Source organism: Fringilla coelebs (genome assembly GCF_963513975.1).
Source record: "Fringilla coelebs genome assembly, chromosome: 7".
Taxonomy (NCBI): domain Eukaryota; kingdom Metazoa; phylum Chordata; class Aves; order Passeriformes; family Fringillidae; genus Fringilla; species Fringilla coelebs.
In genome coordinates this window covers 26,190,779-26,206,338 of record NC_140035.1, presented here as the reverse complement: position 1 = coordinate 26,206,338, position 15,560 = coordinate 26,190,779, and the positions used below count along the sequence as shown (strand labels likewise).

At 39.4% G+C, this 15,560-nt stretch overlaps 1 protein-coding gene across 1 annotated transcript in view; it reads right to left on the bottom strand.

Moving 5' to 3' along the window:
- The window catches only part of CCNYL1 (cyclin Y like 1), a 36,843-nt gene that overhangs the window by 13,676 nt on the left and 7,607 nt on the right, over positions 1-15,560 (bottom strand). The window contains exons 2-6 of the mRNA XM_084208960.1: positions 10,812-10,886; positions 8,551-8,585; positions 6,811-6,911; positions 1,882-1,917; positions 1,107-1,158 (exon numbers count right to left, since the gene is read on the bottom strand). Coding sequence (XP_084065086.1) covers positions 1,107-1,158; positions 1,882-1,917; positions 6,811-6,911; positions 8,551-8,585; positions 10,812-10,886 — 299 coding nt within the window. The remainder of the gene's footprint in view (positions 1-1,106; positions 1,159-1,881; positions 1,918-6,810; positions 6,912-8,550; positions 8,586-10,811; positions 10,887-15,560) is intronic.

Here is a 15,560-nt window from a genome sequence, read left to right as displayed (position 1 = left end):
TTAGGAGCCTTTTAAGACTGTATAAAAAGCATGTATGTTAGAATAAAAAAGGATTTGAAGCCTTCTGAAAATGGAGTGTTGCTTTGTATTGTGACTGTCTCAACCATGACATTAAACAGTTTTGGTCCACATTTTTTTCTCTGAAGTGTTACAATCCATACAAGAAATCTTGTATATAGCTCTTGTCCTGAAGTTCTTTGTTTTTTTGAATTGAATAAAGAGTTGTATTTATTTCTATTGCACTGTACAATTCCTATCACAGTCAGTCCTATTTAAGGACGAAAATTTAACAAACTTAAAATACTAACTTGTTTATTAAAATCTGTTTATTAACAATTGAGATCCACAAAATAGGTTATCCTGCATTCACTCAGGTAAGTCCCAGAGCAAATTCAATTTTTAAAGCTGCTGGATCTTTGCTAAATTGATTTCACATGAAAAACAAAGAAAGTGGTTCTGTAGGACAGGCATTAAGCCAGAGGTGCTCAAACTGGATGTGAAAAGCACACACTCTACTCTTGAGCTTCCCTGTACTATGAGGTTTTGCATCTTTAAGAGTGTCTAAAAAGGGGTACCAGGACCAGTCACATGAAAATCACATCCTGAATGCTCCTTGCTGTTACTGCAAGCACAGTTGCTGTAAAATGTTGCTTTTCCAGTTTTTTAAAGGCCAAATTCACTGTTGCCTGCTTAGTGAGATGCTTCATGTATTATATTCTCCTGCAGTCATTTGAAATGTTAGGCACATACCTACTAACCATGTCTTCCTAAAGAAACAGAAAGCACTTCTAATAAAGCAGTTATTAAAGAGGGGGAGAAAAGAGACAGACAAGAAACTTCAGACATGGAATACAAAAGAATCGGGCACATGATTGTTTCTGTTTATAGTCAAAGCATAAAAATCAAACATAGTTTGTAACATTTAGACTGGGATCTATTCATGATCTAACTGATCTCAAAAGTCATTGTTTGCACTTTGTATTATGTATAAAGACACAATTTAAGATCAATTTGATTGTGGCCTGGTGCTAATACATTTTTAAGACTTACACCATATAAATCAAGATGTTACTGATATACACTCAGAGGACAAAAAAAATACTTACTGTGAGAGGGTGAGATTTTTCATCAAAAATATCCAATGATCTGTCAGAATCTCTACAAAACAAAAGTCTCTGGTTTAGCAATAAGACTTAATTGGCAATACTATGCTCTACTAAAATTCCTTGTTCATTAAAAAGAATCAAGGGACATATTTTATTGTTCAGCTTTTCCTAGAATATGGTATGGAGCTACCTTGTATTTTTACAAAGCATTTAATGATGAGTCCTTACAATTAAATATTTAAGATGCTAAACAATTAATAGCTCTTCATGCTCTTGTATTATGCTTACTAAAGTTCTCCCCAAAGTGTGAACTAGGTGGAACTCATTAATAGCATTACTTCAAAAGGTCAACTGTAATTCAGAAGCATATGCTGGAACCAGCTGTAATGGCAAGAGTGATTTGCACATGGACAGAGTGTTCCTTCACCCATCAAAACTAATCCATACCTCTGTACTCAGGAAAAGCTGAACAAAGCCCAAAGGCTGATTTGTGATGAGTTAAGTGTGTTTTCCTCCCTCCCTGTTTTGGAGTTTTATGTGCCATTGGATGGGTGCATTACTGACCCTTCCACAGCTGCTCAAGAGGGGGTACAAAGAGAAAACAGATGCAGCATACAATGCCAGAGTTTTCACCTCCTGTCACTGAAGTGACCAAGACCATATTTGACTCTATGATCTTAAGAGTTTTTCCCTAGTCTTAGTGATTCTATGATTTTATATCCCTGCTTTCAAAAGAAAGTAATTCTATTTCAGCAAAGGTAGTTCGTTCACTCACCTGTTCTTTATATGGTAGAATATTGCTAATGTTACACTGAAAAAAAGAAAAGAAAAAATGATTTAACAAAGCATTTTCCATGCACACTATTCCACTGCAAAAGCTGTCATTCAGTGGAATATTACAAATCTGTTTTGCAGTGACCTCCTCTTCCATCCCATGCACTACACATCTCATTTCTGATGTTTAACTGTTTGCCAAACTACTTTGACATTCACTGTATAGATACTTGTGTAACAAAATAAGTGTTAAGTGACATTTTCAACATATACCTTAATTTCCTGATTAAGTGATATTTAGTGCAAATGTAGACTATTCCCAACCAAAATGTAAGTTCTCCTTGGTGTTACATATACCATTGCAGAGATTCTGCAGATGTTTTAACCCTGTCTAGTTGTCTAACTTAGAAACTGTCTAAAAAAGAGAATAATAAAGATAGTATTATACCAGCAGAATCCAAGAAGTGGACAAGAACAGATTTCAGTCTCTGCTAAGTGAGGCAATAGGTTTCACTCGGAAAATTTCGGATTCTTTACTTGTGGTGGTAACAGGAACACTGCCATCACAGGAGCCTATCATGAACTGTTGTGATCTGCTGTCAGCTGCACAAAATCACTGTACACTGTCACTTCAGAATAGTACAAGCATAATTTTTTAGGCTTTTGTTTTGTTTTTCTCTAGAAAAGGAGACGTGACATGCTGCACACCTTTGTCTGAAACCTAATTTTAAAGTAACAAATCAACTTAGACACTTCCAAACTCTACTACACTATTAAATCTGTAAAGCCTTCTGGGCCTCAATCTACTTGATAAAACTCTCTTCTCAATTCTCAGCTGGTATCATCTAAGTGCAAATAATTGACTTTCCGGTATAGCTCCAGCAGCCATTTACATTGCAGAGCATAATTATCACCTACCTAAAAGAACAAGTACGTGAAGAAAAGGCAGAAAGGCCAGAGCTAAACCCTAAGTCAGCAACATGCTGATTTTCCACAGCTAGAGGGCAGACTAATATCACTGGAAAGTACCAAACACAGCCCTACAACTTTTCCTACAACTCCACACAAAATCCAGTTCAAGTTTTCCCAGGTCAAGAATTTCTTGATTTGGCTTTCAGTGTGACCTCACCTCGCCATCTCAATGCACACTTTCTAACCCACACGTGGAAACCCAGGGCGTTTGGACGGAACCGGCCAGAAAAATCCTTCAAGAGCAGCGCGAAGAATTCTCGAAGCGCTCGAGGCGCTGCGTCCAGCTCTCCAACAGGCCGGCTGCACAGCAGTGAGGGCAGCAGCATTTGCCTGAGGACCATGCCTCAGATGCAGAAGATATGGACACGTGAAAAAGAAGTGTCCAGAACCAGTGGAAAGTGTGAAAGTGCCAGGCCTTTGCCCAAGATGTAGAAAGAAGGGAACACTATGCAAATCGATGTTATTTCAAATATGATATAGATGGAAATCTTCTATTGTGAAAAATGCTTCCCAGGGAGGGAAACCACCATGTGAAGATAAAAGTATTAGTAATGATTCAATTACCCAAAATATCTCTGAAGACAGAGCATTTGGGAAATGTGGGGTCATCAGCTGATTCCCCAATGGTTCAGAGTTCTAGGGATTGTTGGTATTAAGTTTGTAACCTTTGTTATTTTTGGTTTTTCTAAGTAATACTGATAAATAGTGATTGTGGTTAATGTTATATGAATGCTTTAAAAAAGTTGTCTTAACCCCTTCAAACACTTCCTGTTGATAAGTTGATTATACTCAGATTTTTGTGATAAGAATTATTATTAAGGTATTGTTGTAATATTTGCAGTCAGCTTTTATGTGTTTTACTATCTCTTTGTGTGATCACCTACAAGACACGTGTCTCTTCAGGATCCTGCCTGTTTGTTTCTTAACTACTCATGTTTGGTTTTTTTATCCAGATTGCCAGTTTCATGGTTTTCTTCAGTTATTATTACAGAAGTACTCCAGCAGAGAGCTCAGATGTAACATTAACTTCTTTTATTTGAGATTCAGTTTCGTACTAGGCAATCAGTCTTTCATTCAGCTGCACTTCCTCCACTCTCAGTGTCCAGATCCAGGCTCCCAGTCCCAACTGTAATCAAATTCACATCTCTGAAGAAGAGATTTGCTGTGTTTGAAAAATCTCTATCCTGACAGAAACTTTGGAGGGATTCAATTACTTGATGGTTTGACTGGTTTTTAACCCCAAGGTTTCTTATACATAACTGTTATTTTTAAGAGTCTTGTTTTAAAATGTGCTAAGTGATACCCACCAATTAGAGTTCAGGCTCTGGCCAAGCTCTAGCTCTACTTGGATGGAGTGATTAATAATCAACTCAGATGTTTTCTGCATCAAAGTATTCAAGCCCTTTTGGCTTGGCAATTTGACTATATATGACAGCTGAGCCTATTTTCAGAGGGAGTTTGGAGAAACACGACTCTGGACATAATGTCTCCCATTTTCTGTTGTTTTAAGGTTTATCAGCTGTCACAGACTCTGGGATGACAGTTCAGTGTTGTAGTGCTTGGTAACTGTATGATTTCACATGTGTTATTGATTATGTGTATTATCTGATTGATTCCTAATTGCTGCTAGTTTCTTCTTTACTACATGCATGGTTTTGCTCTTGATGTTGTCTCCTGTTCATGACCAAAGAATGTTAGTAATAGCAACTTATGTTGATATCTTATCTCTATGCAATTTTGCAAAACAGAACTGATCAATGTTTTATTTTCACATCAGGACTCATTCTTCACCTCCAGGATTTTGAGAAAATCCTCCAGTCCCTGCAGGGATGTGGATTTGTTTGTGTTTTAACAGGTACAAAGACCAGGTGGATTTCAGAGAAGAATGTGAAACTATCAAGTGCAAGAAAATGCTGACCACTCCACAAGCAGGGAAGAAGACACACAGATGTGGACTGCACAGAGATTCCAACCCTTGTGCTTTGCCCACAGAAGATTGTGGACTTCGGGTTTCTTCATGGGTGTGGGAATCAGTGATGTTGTAGGATTTTTGTTAGATGACAGCTTAAGCAAAATATGGGTTGTGGTCAAATGTGTGTCTGACAGATGGTTGACAAAGTTGTCAATGCAGTGTTTATGGTTCAAACAAGAAGGGGAGTGTGGACCAAATTTCTCCCAGAGGCTCTTTATGAACCTCAAGAACTAGAAATTCTTGGCTCAGTGAAGATGGACTTCTGCATAGTATTCAGTCTCCCTGGGTCAAAACCAAATAAGGACAAAATAACAGATATGACTCCAAATCACATAATATATAGAAATGCAACATCTTGGTGCAATTTCACAGCATGGATGACCACACCATCCAACAAGGTTCCACTGCAGTCACCACAAGGACTCTTTTTCATTTGAGGGGACAGAATTTGGCCCACCATCCCATCCAGTGTCAAAGGTGGTCCATGCAGCACTGGGAGATTTTCTTTACTGACATCCAACATGACAATGGTAAGAGAACAAAGACAGAGAGGGACAAAAGATCTGTCAGTTGATACAACCCCAATTGTGATGACAATGTTAATACATGAAAAAAAGGCCAGAAATTTGTAACAGCTCTGCTTCTGCCACAGGCAGCTGCAGGAGTGGCCTTGAAGCAATTGGATCAAAGGGGGGGTTGTTGAGTAAGCACTCTTGTGCTCCCTCTCTGGCACTGAGCAATTTATTAGCGGATGTTCAAGGTGTGAGACAGGCGACTCTGCAAAACAGAGTGGCAACTGATTATCTTTTGTTAGTGCATGGACATGGATGTGAGGAATGTGAAAGAATGTGTTGCATGAATTTGTCTGATCATTCCAAATCTATTCATGAAAGCATACAACAGATGGAGTGGCCAAACTTGGGGAAGAGAATGGGTCATGGCTGGACAGTGTGTTCAGGTGATTTCATCTTGCACCAGCATGGAGACAATTTTTGAAGAAAGGTGTGTATGTACTGATTGGTGTCACAGTCCTTTTTACATTTGTACAATGTCTACTTTAGTGTATCTGATGGATGATGGATGAGGCTGTCAAAGGAGTGTTTTTGGTTCAAAGAGAAGAGGGACATGTGGAAACCCAGGGCACCAGGAATATTTCTCTGTCTGCTCTGGGGTGCCCTGACCCACAGGGGAGCACTGACTTTGACCCTCATTCATGGAGAAAATTTCCTAGACTTCAATATAGACTAGAATCCACAAAAGTGTGAAATAGCTTATAGAAAGTAGTGTAGGTGTATCACTTGGTGAGAAATTTAGGTATGGAGATTTTTAGTATGTTGTGGATGGAAGCAAGATGGAGGACACAGGGTGTCGTCCCGGGTTTCTTCTTCATGCTTCTTCTTCCTCCTTCTCCATGGGTTTGGGTGGCATTTTGTAATTGGGCAGAAAAGTCTGCACTGTGGGCTCTGTGGGATCAGTTATTGGGTTAAAAGGGAAAATAATCTAGGTGTCAGTTCTTAATTGGATAGTTTAGTCTTAAAAGACCTTGTAACAAGAGATTGTTGGCCATTTTGTGCCTTCTGATGAAAAGCTGCCAAACTCACAGTGATGAGACTGTTTTACTGATAAGAAATAATAAACACTTGAGTCCGAACATGAACTGCCATCTCAAGTGCCTTCAATCCAGACCCAGAGAAACCCACACCTGTGACCCCCACACCACAGTTCCGACACACTTCTGCACTGCCTCAAGTGCACAATGAGAACAGCTTTGAAACAGGACAGTCCGTGAGCTCTGTGACTGAAACAAGAGCTCCCTCCAGCAGTCAATTACCCAGAGCTCTTCCATGACCAACCTGCAGAAGCAGTGCTGTGCTTCTCTCATTTCAAGGGTGCAGCTGGCTTTGGAAGTGACAAGACCCCAGAGAATCCCAAATAACCCTTGCAATGCCACTCTTACAAGCCCTCGTTGATGACAAGGGTCCTTACCACTTTATTGTGCTTCTAAGGTTAGGCTGACTGACGGTGCTGTCATCTATAAATATTGTTGAGCATGAGCTGTATTTTTTCGTAAGCTGCCCAGGAGAAACCTTGGGAGAAAAAAAGAAAAAAAGAACTGAAATACATTCAAGAAGAGGGATTCTGTTAGCTTTTGTTTAGAACACTGAACACTGGCTTTACACCTCAAGTGGTTGCTGCTGCAATGTAAGCTACCCTGCAGCCATCTAGCTCCTTTGTGTATGATAAATTTATAAACCATCCCTTATAATACACAACGTGAATTTAGATAATTTACACCAGAAAGAGCTGAGCTAAAGCAGCAAGTCCTGATTTCCAGTTCTTTCCCATTCCATTCTTCTCAGTTTGTGTCCCAGTCTTCCCTCTCTGTGACATACTCTAGTAGATTTCCCTGTGACTCCATAATCACCTTCTCCCTTCTTTTACACCCTATACCTTTCCAGTTTCTGGTTATCCAGTTTAACATTTGGGGTTTGTCATGTTACAGTTTCAAAAAAAAAAAAGAAACCTTTTCCTGACATGGCTCCCTTCACACACATCTTGTTTAGCATCTGGAGTCTGGAAGCAGAGTACTGCTATTACCCTTACTTTTACTATTATTATTATTATTTAGAGCTAGCAATATGCTCCACCATCCATTCTAATCCTGTCCATTCTGTACTGTAAGAAATCTTCCAATATAACCCTACCCAGGCTTCCCTGAGCATTTTCAGAGAATGCCTTGCACTAGAGATAAGACATCATAATTGAGTGAAGAATTTTAATAAAACAATTCAAGATTCACTAGTTTTCACCAGATTTTTTTTTAATTCCTTGTCTAAAACTTGAAAGTCTTAAATATGAAAATGCTGACACCCTTCAAAACTCAACAGCTGCCTGGGAATATCTCCCATTCCAGCTGAAGTTTGCCAGCAAAAACACTCCAATCACACTTCACCTTGGTACTGGCAGAGCAAAGCTGGAATTATAACAAAAAGAGAGAGAGAAAAAAGGAAAAGAATCACCCCCACTACTTGCATAATCATGCAAAATAAGAGACAATTATCTTATCAGTACTTTATCAGTAGACACTTGATATTTTTAAGCTTTGTTACTAACTTCCATTCTTACTTTCACTAGTCAATGATTTTTTTATCCACCTATTAATGACATTGCTTTTTTGTTTTTTTGTTTTGGCTGTTTTTTTGGTAAGTGAAGTATCCAAACCAACTAATATTTGTGGAAGAAGCTCAGAGCACAGAGAATCACTTGTTTATCATACTGATGATATTTGTTCATTGTTCTCTTTTCACACTGGATACACTTTTTAAAATAAGTCCTGTAGCAATACTCAATCAGAGAGTCATTCAAGACTTGCCATCTCGGCCGAGAAATTAATGCAGTTTTATTTTTTGTTTAAAAAAAATACAGACAGGTTGGCTTATATTTTCTTTCTTACTGTTCTGAAATACTTAAAACTGACAACAAAAAAATTCATTTTTTATTCTTTTATTCTTCTGGCTGACATCAGCCATTCTATGCTTTGTGATATTGGGCCTGCTATTGCTTAGAGACAGGCAAAGATAATTCAGTTTTCCCCTTCTAAGGAAGATTTGGAACATGTGTAAGACTATATACCTAGAACTACTACAGTTGTTTCCTTGAATGTGTCTTTGTTCCAATACCCTAATATTATTTACATATTTACATACATACATATGGTTTACTTACATGATTTATATGGTTACTCTTCCTCTTCTCTCGCACTAGAAAGAAGGAAAAGTAATGTGAACTGAAAGGTTTCACAATTTACATTCAATAAAGTAATTCTATTAACCTAGTTTTCTAAAGTATGGAAGTATTAAAAGTTTTAAATTTTCTTTTAGGTGTCTGGAAAAGTAGTTTGAAGAAAAAATCCCATGTTTTATCAAGCTAGTAAGCTACATACTCCTTCTGTCTACCCACATGTACATTTAGGAACAACTACTTCCCAAAACACTAAGGGGAGAAAGGTCTCAGCTTTGAAAACATGCTGTGTATCATGAAAACCAGGATGATTTCAGATAGTTCAAACAACCAGTGTCCAACATCCAACAGCAGCAAAAGCAGCACACCAGGAGGAAGTGAGGTGCCCAGCATTATTTAGGTGCTCTCCCTCCTCCCATTAGCAGAAGGTAAAAGGGTATTTCACTGTACAGAAGATGCTGGCACAAGCTGTGCACCTATTAATCAGATAATTGCAACCATGTTATTTGATAATTTTAAACTGTGTTAGTCTTTCAAAAGAGACTGCAAGGTTAAACTTCCAGCTGTGACAGCAGCAATACAACAGTGTGCTGGGGAGAGCTGCCCACGTGCACAAAGTATACAAATGTGACCAGCATGGACAGGCACCTCTCCAAAGTGCTAACCCCAGATCATTACCACTCTTTAGCAGGACACATTCTCTTACATTTTTAGAAAAACTCACAATTGGAAAAGAATATCCACATTTTTTAGACTTTTTTCATAAATCAAAACTCATAATCCTGATAACATCTCACTGAGAGAGAACTTATAGATATTAATTCTGCTAATTCTATGGAGGGTCAACTGAAGTAGAACAAGGGACATTAGAAAATAAATTATTCTGCCTGACTTCTCCACAAGAATTAACTAATTTAATACAAACTTCAGAGAATAGTTTAATAGTTTCTACCTCAGCTAGAGAAGCCTTTTTCTACACGAACACAAGTCTACACAATTCAATACATTTCCCTGGAAGAAATCCAGATGCCATTCAGAAGCAATACTAGCCCCAAGAAGGCTGCTGGAGCATTTCAGAGCAAGGCTGGAAGGCTGCACAGTGCCTGTTCATGAACTCTGTCAGCGTGTGAGCTCCACCTCCAGCACTGCTCGTCCCAGAGGTGTCTGAAATGAGCAGGTCAGGCCCTCTGGCTGTTTGAAGACTGACCTCAGAGGCCCCAAAAAAGAGGTCTTCACATCTCTTTGGTATCATCTCTTCTGCAGAGATGCTAGTTCCCACTGCTCACAGATTATCTGAGCACCGCAAAGTTGATACAACTGACAATTCTACCACTTGCCACAAGACTGAACAGCAGGACAGCAACTGACAGACCTGTCAAAATAATTCTTTCCTGTGGCAAAGCTGTGCCAAGTTAAAAGACACACTGCAGCTTTCCATCAACACATCCAACCTCGAGTGCATCACTTTCTTAGCAAAACTGCTTCAAACAAGAACCAGCCATAAAAGAAACAGAAGCATTTAAAAAAATATTATCTTAGACTTTGTTTCAGTTGCAACTTCAAAATGTCCTATTGTCAGGATTTGACAACAGGATTTTTATATCTGCAATATAGAAATGCCTCCACTTTTTAACAGTCTTTTGGAATGCACAAGCTACAGCAATTGTTTCAAAACTGAGTTATGAGGTAAACACAGGATCTGCAAAGAAATTGAAAATTGAGTTATTACTTAAATACAGAATCTGCAAAGAAATTGAGCATCCCAATACATCTATATAATTAAAGCTGGGATTGGAGAATATGTATCCTCTGAAACTATTAAAACAGTTTAAAACAACATATCCCAAAGCAACTGATATAGACTAATGGCTCAGGCTTATTATTTATTACAGAAAAATTAGGTTTTTTTCAACTACAACTTTATTACTTTAAAACAATTTTTGAAACAGTCCTTGGTCATTAAAAAACCGACCATTGCTTGAAACTTGAATTACACTAATGAAGAGAGCCTTGCTCCTTCAGACTACTAGGATCTGCACTCTGAAATCTGATACTTAAGCATTTTAAAGATCAAGTGATTTTAAGTGTTAAGTAAAATGGTCTACAAACAAGTTTCTGTGTAAATACATAAATTACTAATCCCTAGGCTTTGAAAGAATTGAAGCACTGTTCTTGAGCTATTACTTTTGGTTACTTTTCCAATTTTTTCCTGTTTTTTGTTAAATTGGAAAAAACCCTTAGCTTACCATCTGTTTGTGACTTGCTCAGGAAAATTGTGCTTGCTCTGGGATGATCAGATGGATTAGATTCCAAGGCTAAATCTGAAATAGGAAGGACAAAAAAAAAAAAAAAAAAAAAAGGAGATACCTTTAATAAAAATGATAACTGCAACAATTCCCACCCATCCTCAAAGTGCTCAAGCACAGTGATGGAAACATGACCAAACCCATGTAGAATGGGCTGTCTCTCTGAAACAGAATTGCACTTTTGCCAAGATGAATAAAAATTTTACATTTTTCCCTCTGAGAAAAAAAAACCAACTTGACAGGGAGATCTCAAAAATCAATCTTCAGAAGTCAATCTGTGCCCCTGCATGGTAGGGTAGCTGGCTGTGGGGCATGTGCTCAGTAGTGAGCAGAAAGCTAGAACTTTATCAAGAGGATAATTTTAAAAAATCATACCAAAACAACAAAAAATTATCACTGCTGGTCTTTCCCTCTGTGGTCTTTCCCTGTGTGCTTTATGTACCAAATACAGCAGGAAACAATCTCTGTAGTCTTGCAAAAGAACCTAATAAGTAACACTTACAGTGCTGATAAATATCAAAACATGGAGCTTACACTATTCAGTTCTTTTGGAATTTCAAATAAAACCACGTAAACCTAAAATGAAGTCACTGAAGAACCAAATGACTGCTTTCATCCTTTGCCACAACAGAGCAGTGATGGCTTTAGAAGAGGATCTATTACTCCCTTAGATTAAGATGGAGGTGATCACAAAAGTTTGTTGATGAAATTGCGACCATCATGATGAAATTCTGAGCTGCCTTAGCTTTTGACAGAAGAAGCAGCTGTTCTGAGGAAGTCATGCTACAGACACAGTGACTTATGGAACACATGAACAGAATAATCCAGGACTGTGATCCTCTAAGTCCTGGGAAGAGCAATTTTGCATCCATATACAGTTGTCACTCTTATGCCATGCCAGCCATACAAGCACACACACTTGCATAAGCACTTGCACTCTGAAGTGTTTAAGTTGGGACACCAGCACAGCTGCCACACCCCTAAAAAAAAAAAGCCATCTAAGAATCACCATCAACTTTTAATTTAAAAAAACCATAATCTTTTATGCACCCAACCAAGAGAACTCTGCCAGACCACAAACTGGCTGGGTGCTGAAGATGAACTGTGTGAATGTTTGTGCTACTGCACCTCCCCACAACACAGCCCCAGCCCCATGTACCAGCAAGGGAATGGAACTGCAGAACTGCAGAGTCCCCAGAACTCCTCATTCCAGGTTCCCACTGGCAATGCACAACACTGCTGTCCAGACAGCCACATTTGCCAGGTACTGGGCTTTACAACACTGCTGATCTTAGTCCAGCCCTTGCTCTGGCACTGGTCCAGGATGTGGACCACTGTAATTCTGGATCTCTACTGTTTAAGTAGCCAACATCTGTTTAGGCACACCAAGACTGTTCAAAAGGGAATTCCCCCCTCCTCTCAAAAAGACCAGAGTCAGCCTGAAAGCAGACAATCTTGTAAAGTTCTAAAAAGTTAATTTACAAAACCAGTATTTCCATTGTCACCTTACTGTGCTCATTCACAGCACACAGTGAACAGATAGCTGAATTTATTCATGCAGTAAATTCTAAGAAGTCCTGTCTTAGATGCCCTAGAGTGGAATTTGCCTCACATACCTCAAGTACTTCTGATACACAGTTAATTCTCTGAAAAAATAAAAAACCCAGCATGCAATAGCATGCCATACTGCCACATTTTAAGTACCAGTTGTAGCATCTTAACAAAATAGTATAACTTGTTTAAAACTTGTCCACAAGTCTGACAAGTTTCTAACACTGATTAAACAAAATCACATTTAAGAGACAGTATACAGCTTCTAATGCTAGCACTGCATTAACAAACTCAACACAAACAGTGATTCAGAAGTGGAAGTATTTTGCCAGCCTGTAAGTAACTGAAGTATCATCAACAGGCCAATCAAGACTGCAATATGCAGACTTAAAATACAGACTATTATCAGCAAGTTATGGCGCAAACAGAGCAAATGACCGAGAATTGACTTACAGTTCAGCAGCAACTTTTTGAATAACTGGGTAAGTCAGGCTAGAATGGATCTCAGAGGTCTCCAGTTCAACCTCTTGCTGAAAACAGAAACAGCTTTTAGGAGAACATGAGGCTGCTCAAGGTTTTACTGAGCTGAGCCTTGAAAACTTCCAATGAGGGTCCATAGAGCCTAGATCACCTTTCCATCTGGGGGACTAATGCCTACAGGGCTATGAGACTCCCTATGGAATGGGAGGGAAGAGCTTGTAGGACTGTACAAGTCTTGGGCCATATTCAGGGAAAAACAGCAAGGAAAACTGGGGAGGAAAAAACATAGGAAAACTGAAGGAAAAGGGCACTGAAGTCAGTAACTCCTAACACAGGACTCCATGTTTCTTCTTGCTGAATTTCATAGGGTTGGTGTTGGCCCAGTGTCCAGGTCCCTCTGAATAAGCAGCCTCCAGCACACTGACTGTTGGCTGTCATCTGCAATTTGGGCATCCTCTGTCACCTCCTCCAGGTCACTGATAAATATTAAGCAGGACAGATGCTTTTTCTCCCAGGGAAGAGACAATACAGGATAACATCCATCCTCCCTCACCTCATTAAAATAATACACTACTATCTCGACTTCCCTGTGGTTTTGATTTACTTTGAAACCATGTGACTTGTTAATGCTCACTTCTTACACTGTTTCTGCCTCTCCTCCTGCTCTGCCAGTCCCTATATCCATGCCTCTCACATGTTAGAAATCAGGTCTAGGATAAAAGCACAAGAATGAACATAACCAACTTTCATCCCAGACAAGAAGCATCTGCAATGTCTTCCTGTCATTCCAGGCAAGAAGATCCACAGCACTGCAGCATGCACTGAGTGACACAAAATTGACAAGGCCACAGGAATCAACCCCTGAGCCAAGCAGACTCACACTTTTAAGGAGAGGATCAGAACTGAAAGGATCATAGACTTCACTGGCACCAGTTCCATACTGGCTCTGCCAGACACTTTCTGCTGGAAGAAGCCAGGTGTATCAGCAGCCACAGCACATTAAACCCACCACACAGATTATACAACCAGAGTTAAGGTACTAATAGTCCAAGACACATCACACAGCTCCCAGTACAAAATCCCACCAGAAACCACCAAGACCAAGCGTAGCTGGGTTTGTTATTCCAGGTACCATGGCCCGAGCAGACACAGTGTACCTGCTTTGGTCTGGCAAGAGACTGCAAAGAAAGATGCATTTAACAGACCACCTTCCTGTAGCCTTCCCCTTAGAAGCTGCCAGAGAACTTTAACCATCCTGCCTGTGCCATTTTCCCTGGACGATGCTTTTTTCTAAGCAATGGAAAAAACAATCATGTGATTTGCTTGTCCTGAACTGCCAATGTTGCTCATGAAATACCAAAAAGCAACAGCAATACAGCTGAAGGAAACATAAGGCAAGAGGCAGATAAGGGCATGAGCAGAGGTAAAATATAATGGGAAACAGCAAAAGAAAAGGCAGAGGAAGAGATAAATCTGTCTGCAAACAATTTGACTCACGACCAAGCACAACTCCTAATACTTCATCCTGGCAGCACTTAGGAGTCCAAAGCCAAGATACAAGCCCTGAAGGTAAGGGTAAGGGTGAGTAGGAGCTGCATCAGAAGTTGTATGACAGAAAACTCAAGCTTCACACTAAGCTAACAGAAAAAGAAAGCATGTATGGCACAGGATAAACAGGAATATTGGAAATTAAAACATGCAGAAACAAGAATGAGAGAAATGAGAGGAACAAAAGGATGATATAAAAAGCAAGAAAACAGCTCCAGAATATTTTTGTTCTAGAGGCTATAAACTCAATAGAAATCAAAACAATTTCTATCAGACCCTCACACTTAGTGATAAAGAGGTGAGAAGGGAAGATTCCCACCAGAAATCAGGTCCATGAGAACAGGACAATAATGCTGCTACACAAGGGCCATTCACCAATCTGAGAACTGGGAGTTAAAAACAACCTTCCCCCTTATTTCTCTGCATCTCTCAGAGACATTTACTCATGTGCACTAGCAAGCTTGTCAGATCAACCCTGCCTCCAGGTGGAGCAGAGAGAAGCTTGAACTGGCTTCCCTCTGCCACTGCTCCCCCTTTGAGGAATCCCTTGCAGCTCACTTGCACTCCAGACAATCTCAGCAACCTCTGCTGCTGCTGCTGCTGTGCACACAGTCCCCTGCAGGGCAGATCACATCAACTTTAAAGGCAATCCTCTGCCCTAGCTCAAAATCTTGCATCCTTTCCACAACACAAAATCCACATGAAGACTTCACTTTTATCCATGCCATGTAAGACTGTGTAGGTTTTAGGAATTTATTAGGCTAGCTACTTATCTATGGTTTACACACCTCCACGGGTGACTCCTAATTATTACAAACACGTTTTACACATTGCATCCTGCTACATGTATTATCCTGTGAATAAAGCTGACAGTCAAAGATGACACTAAGTAGCAGCCCTTTGACAATTTCACTACTTCAGAACAATAAACTACTGCATTTTCTTCAACAGTTTTAGTCCCATCCTTTGCTTCACTAGACAGCAGCAACATTTTGATACAGCACAACTTTAAAGCATTAAATAATACAATAATCTCTTTGCTGTAAATTGTGTTTTGTCACTTGCTCAATGATTTACTAGCTGTGACTAATGCTTGAGTTTCCCTTGTAT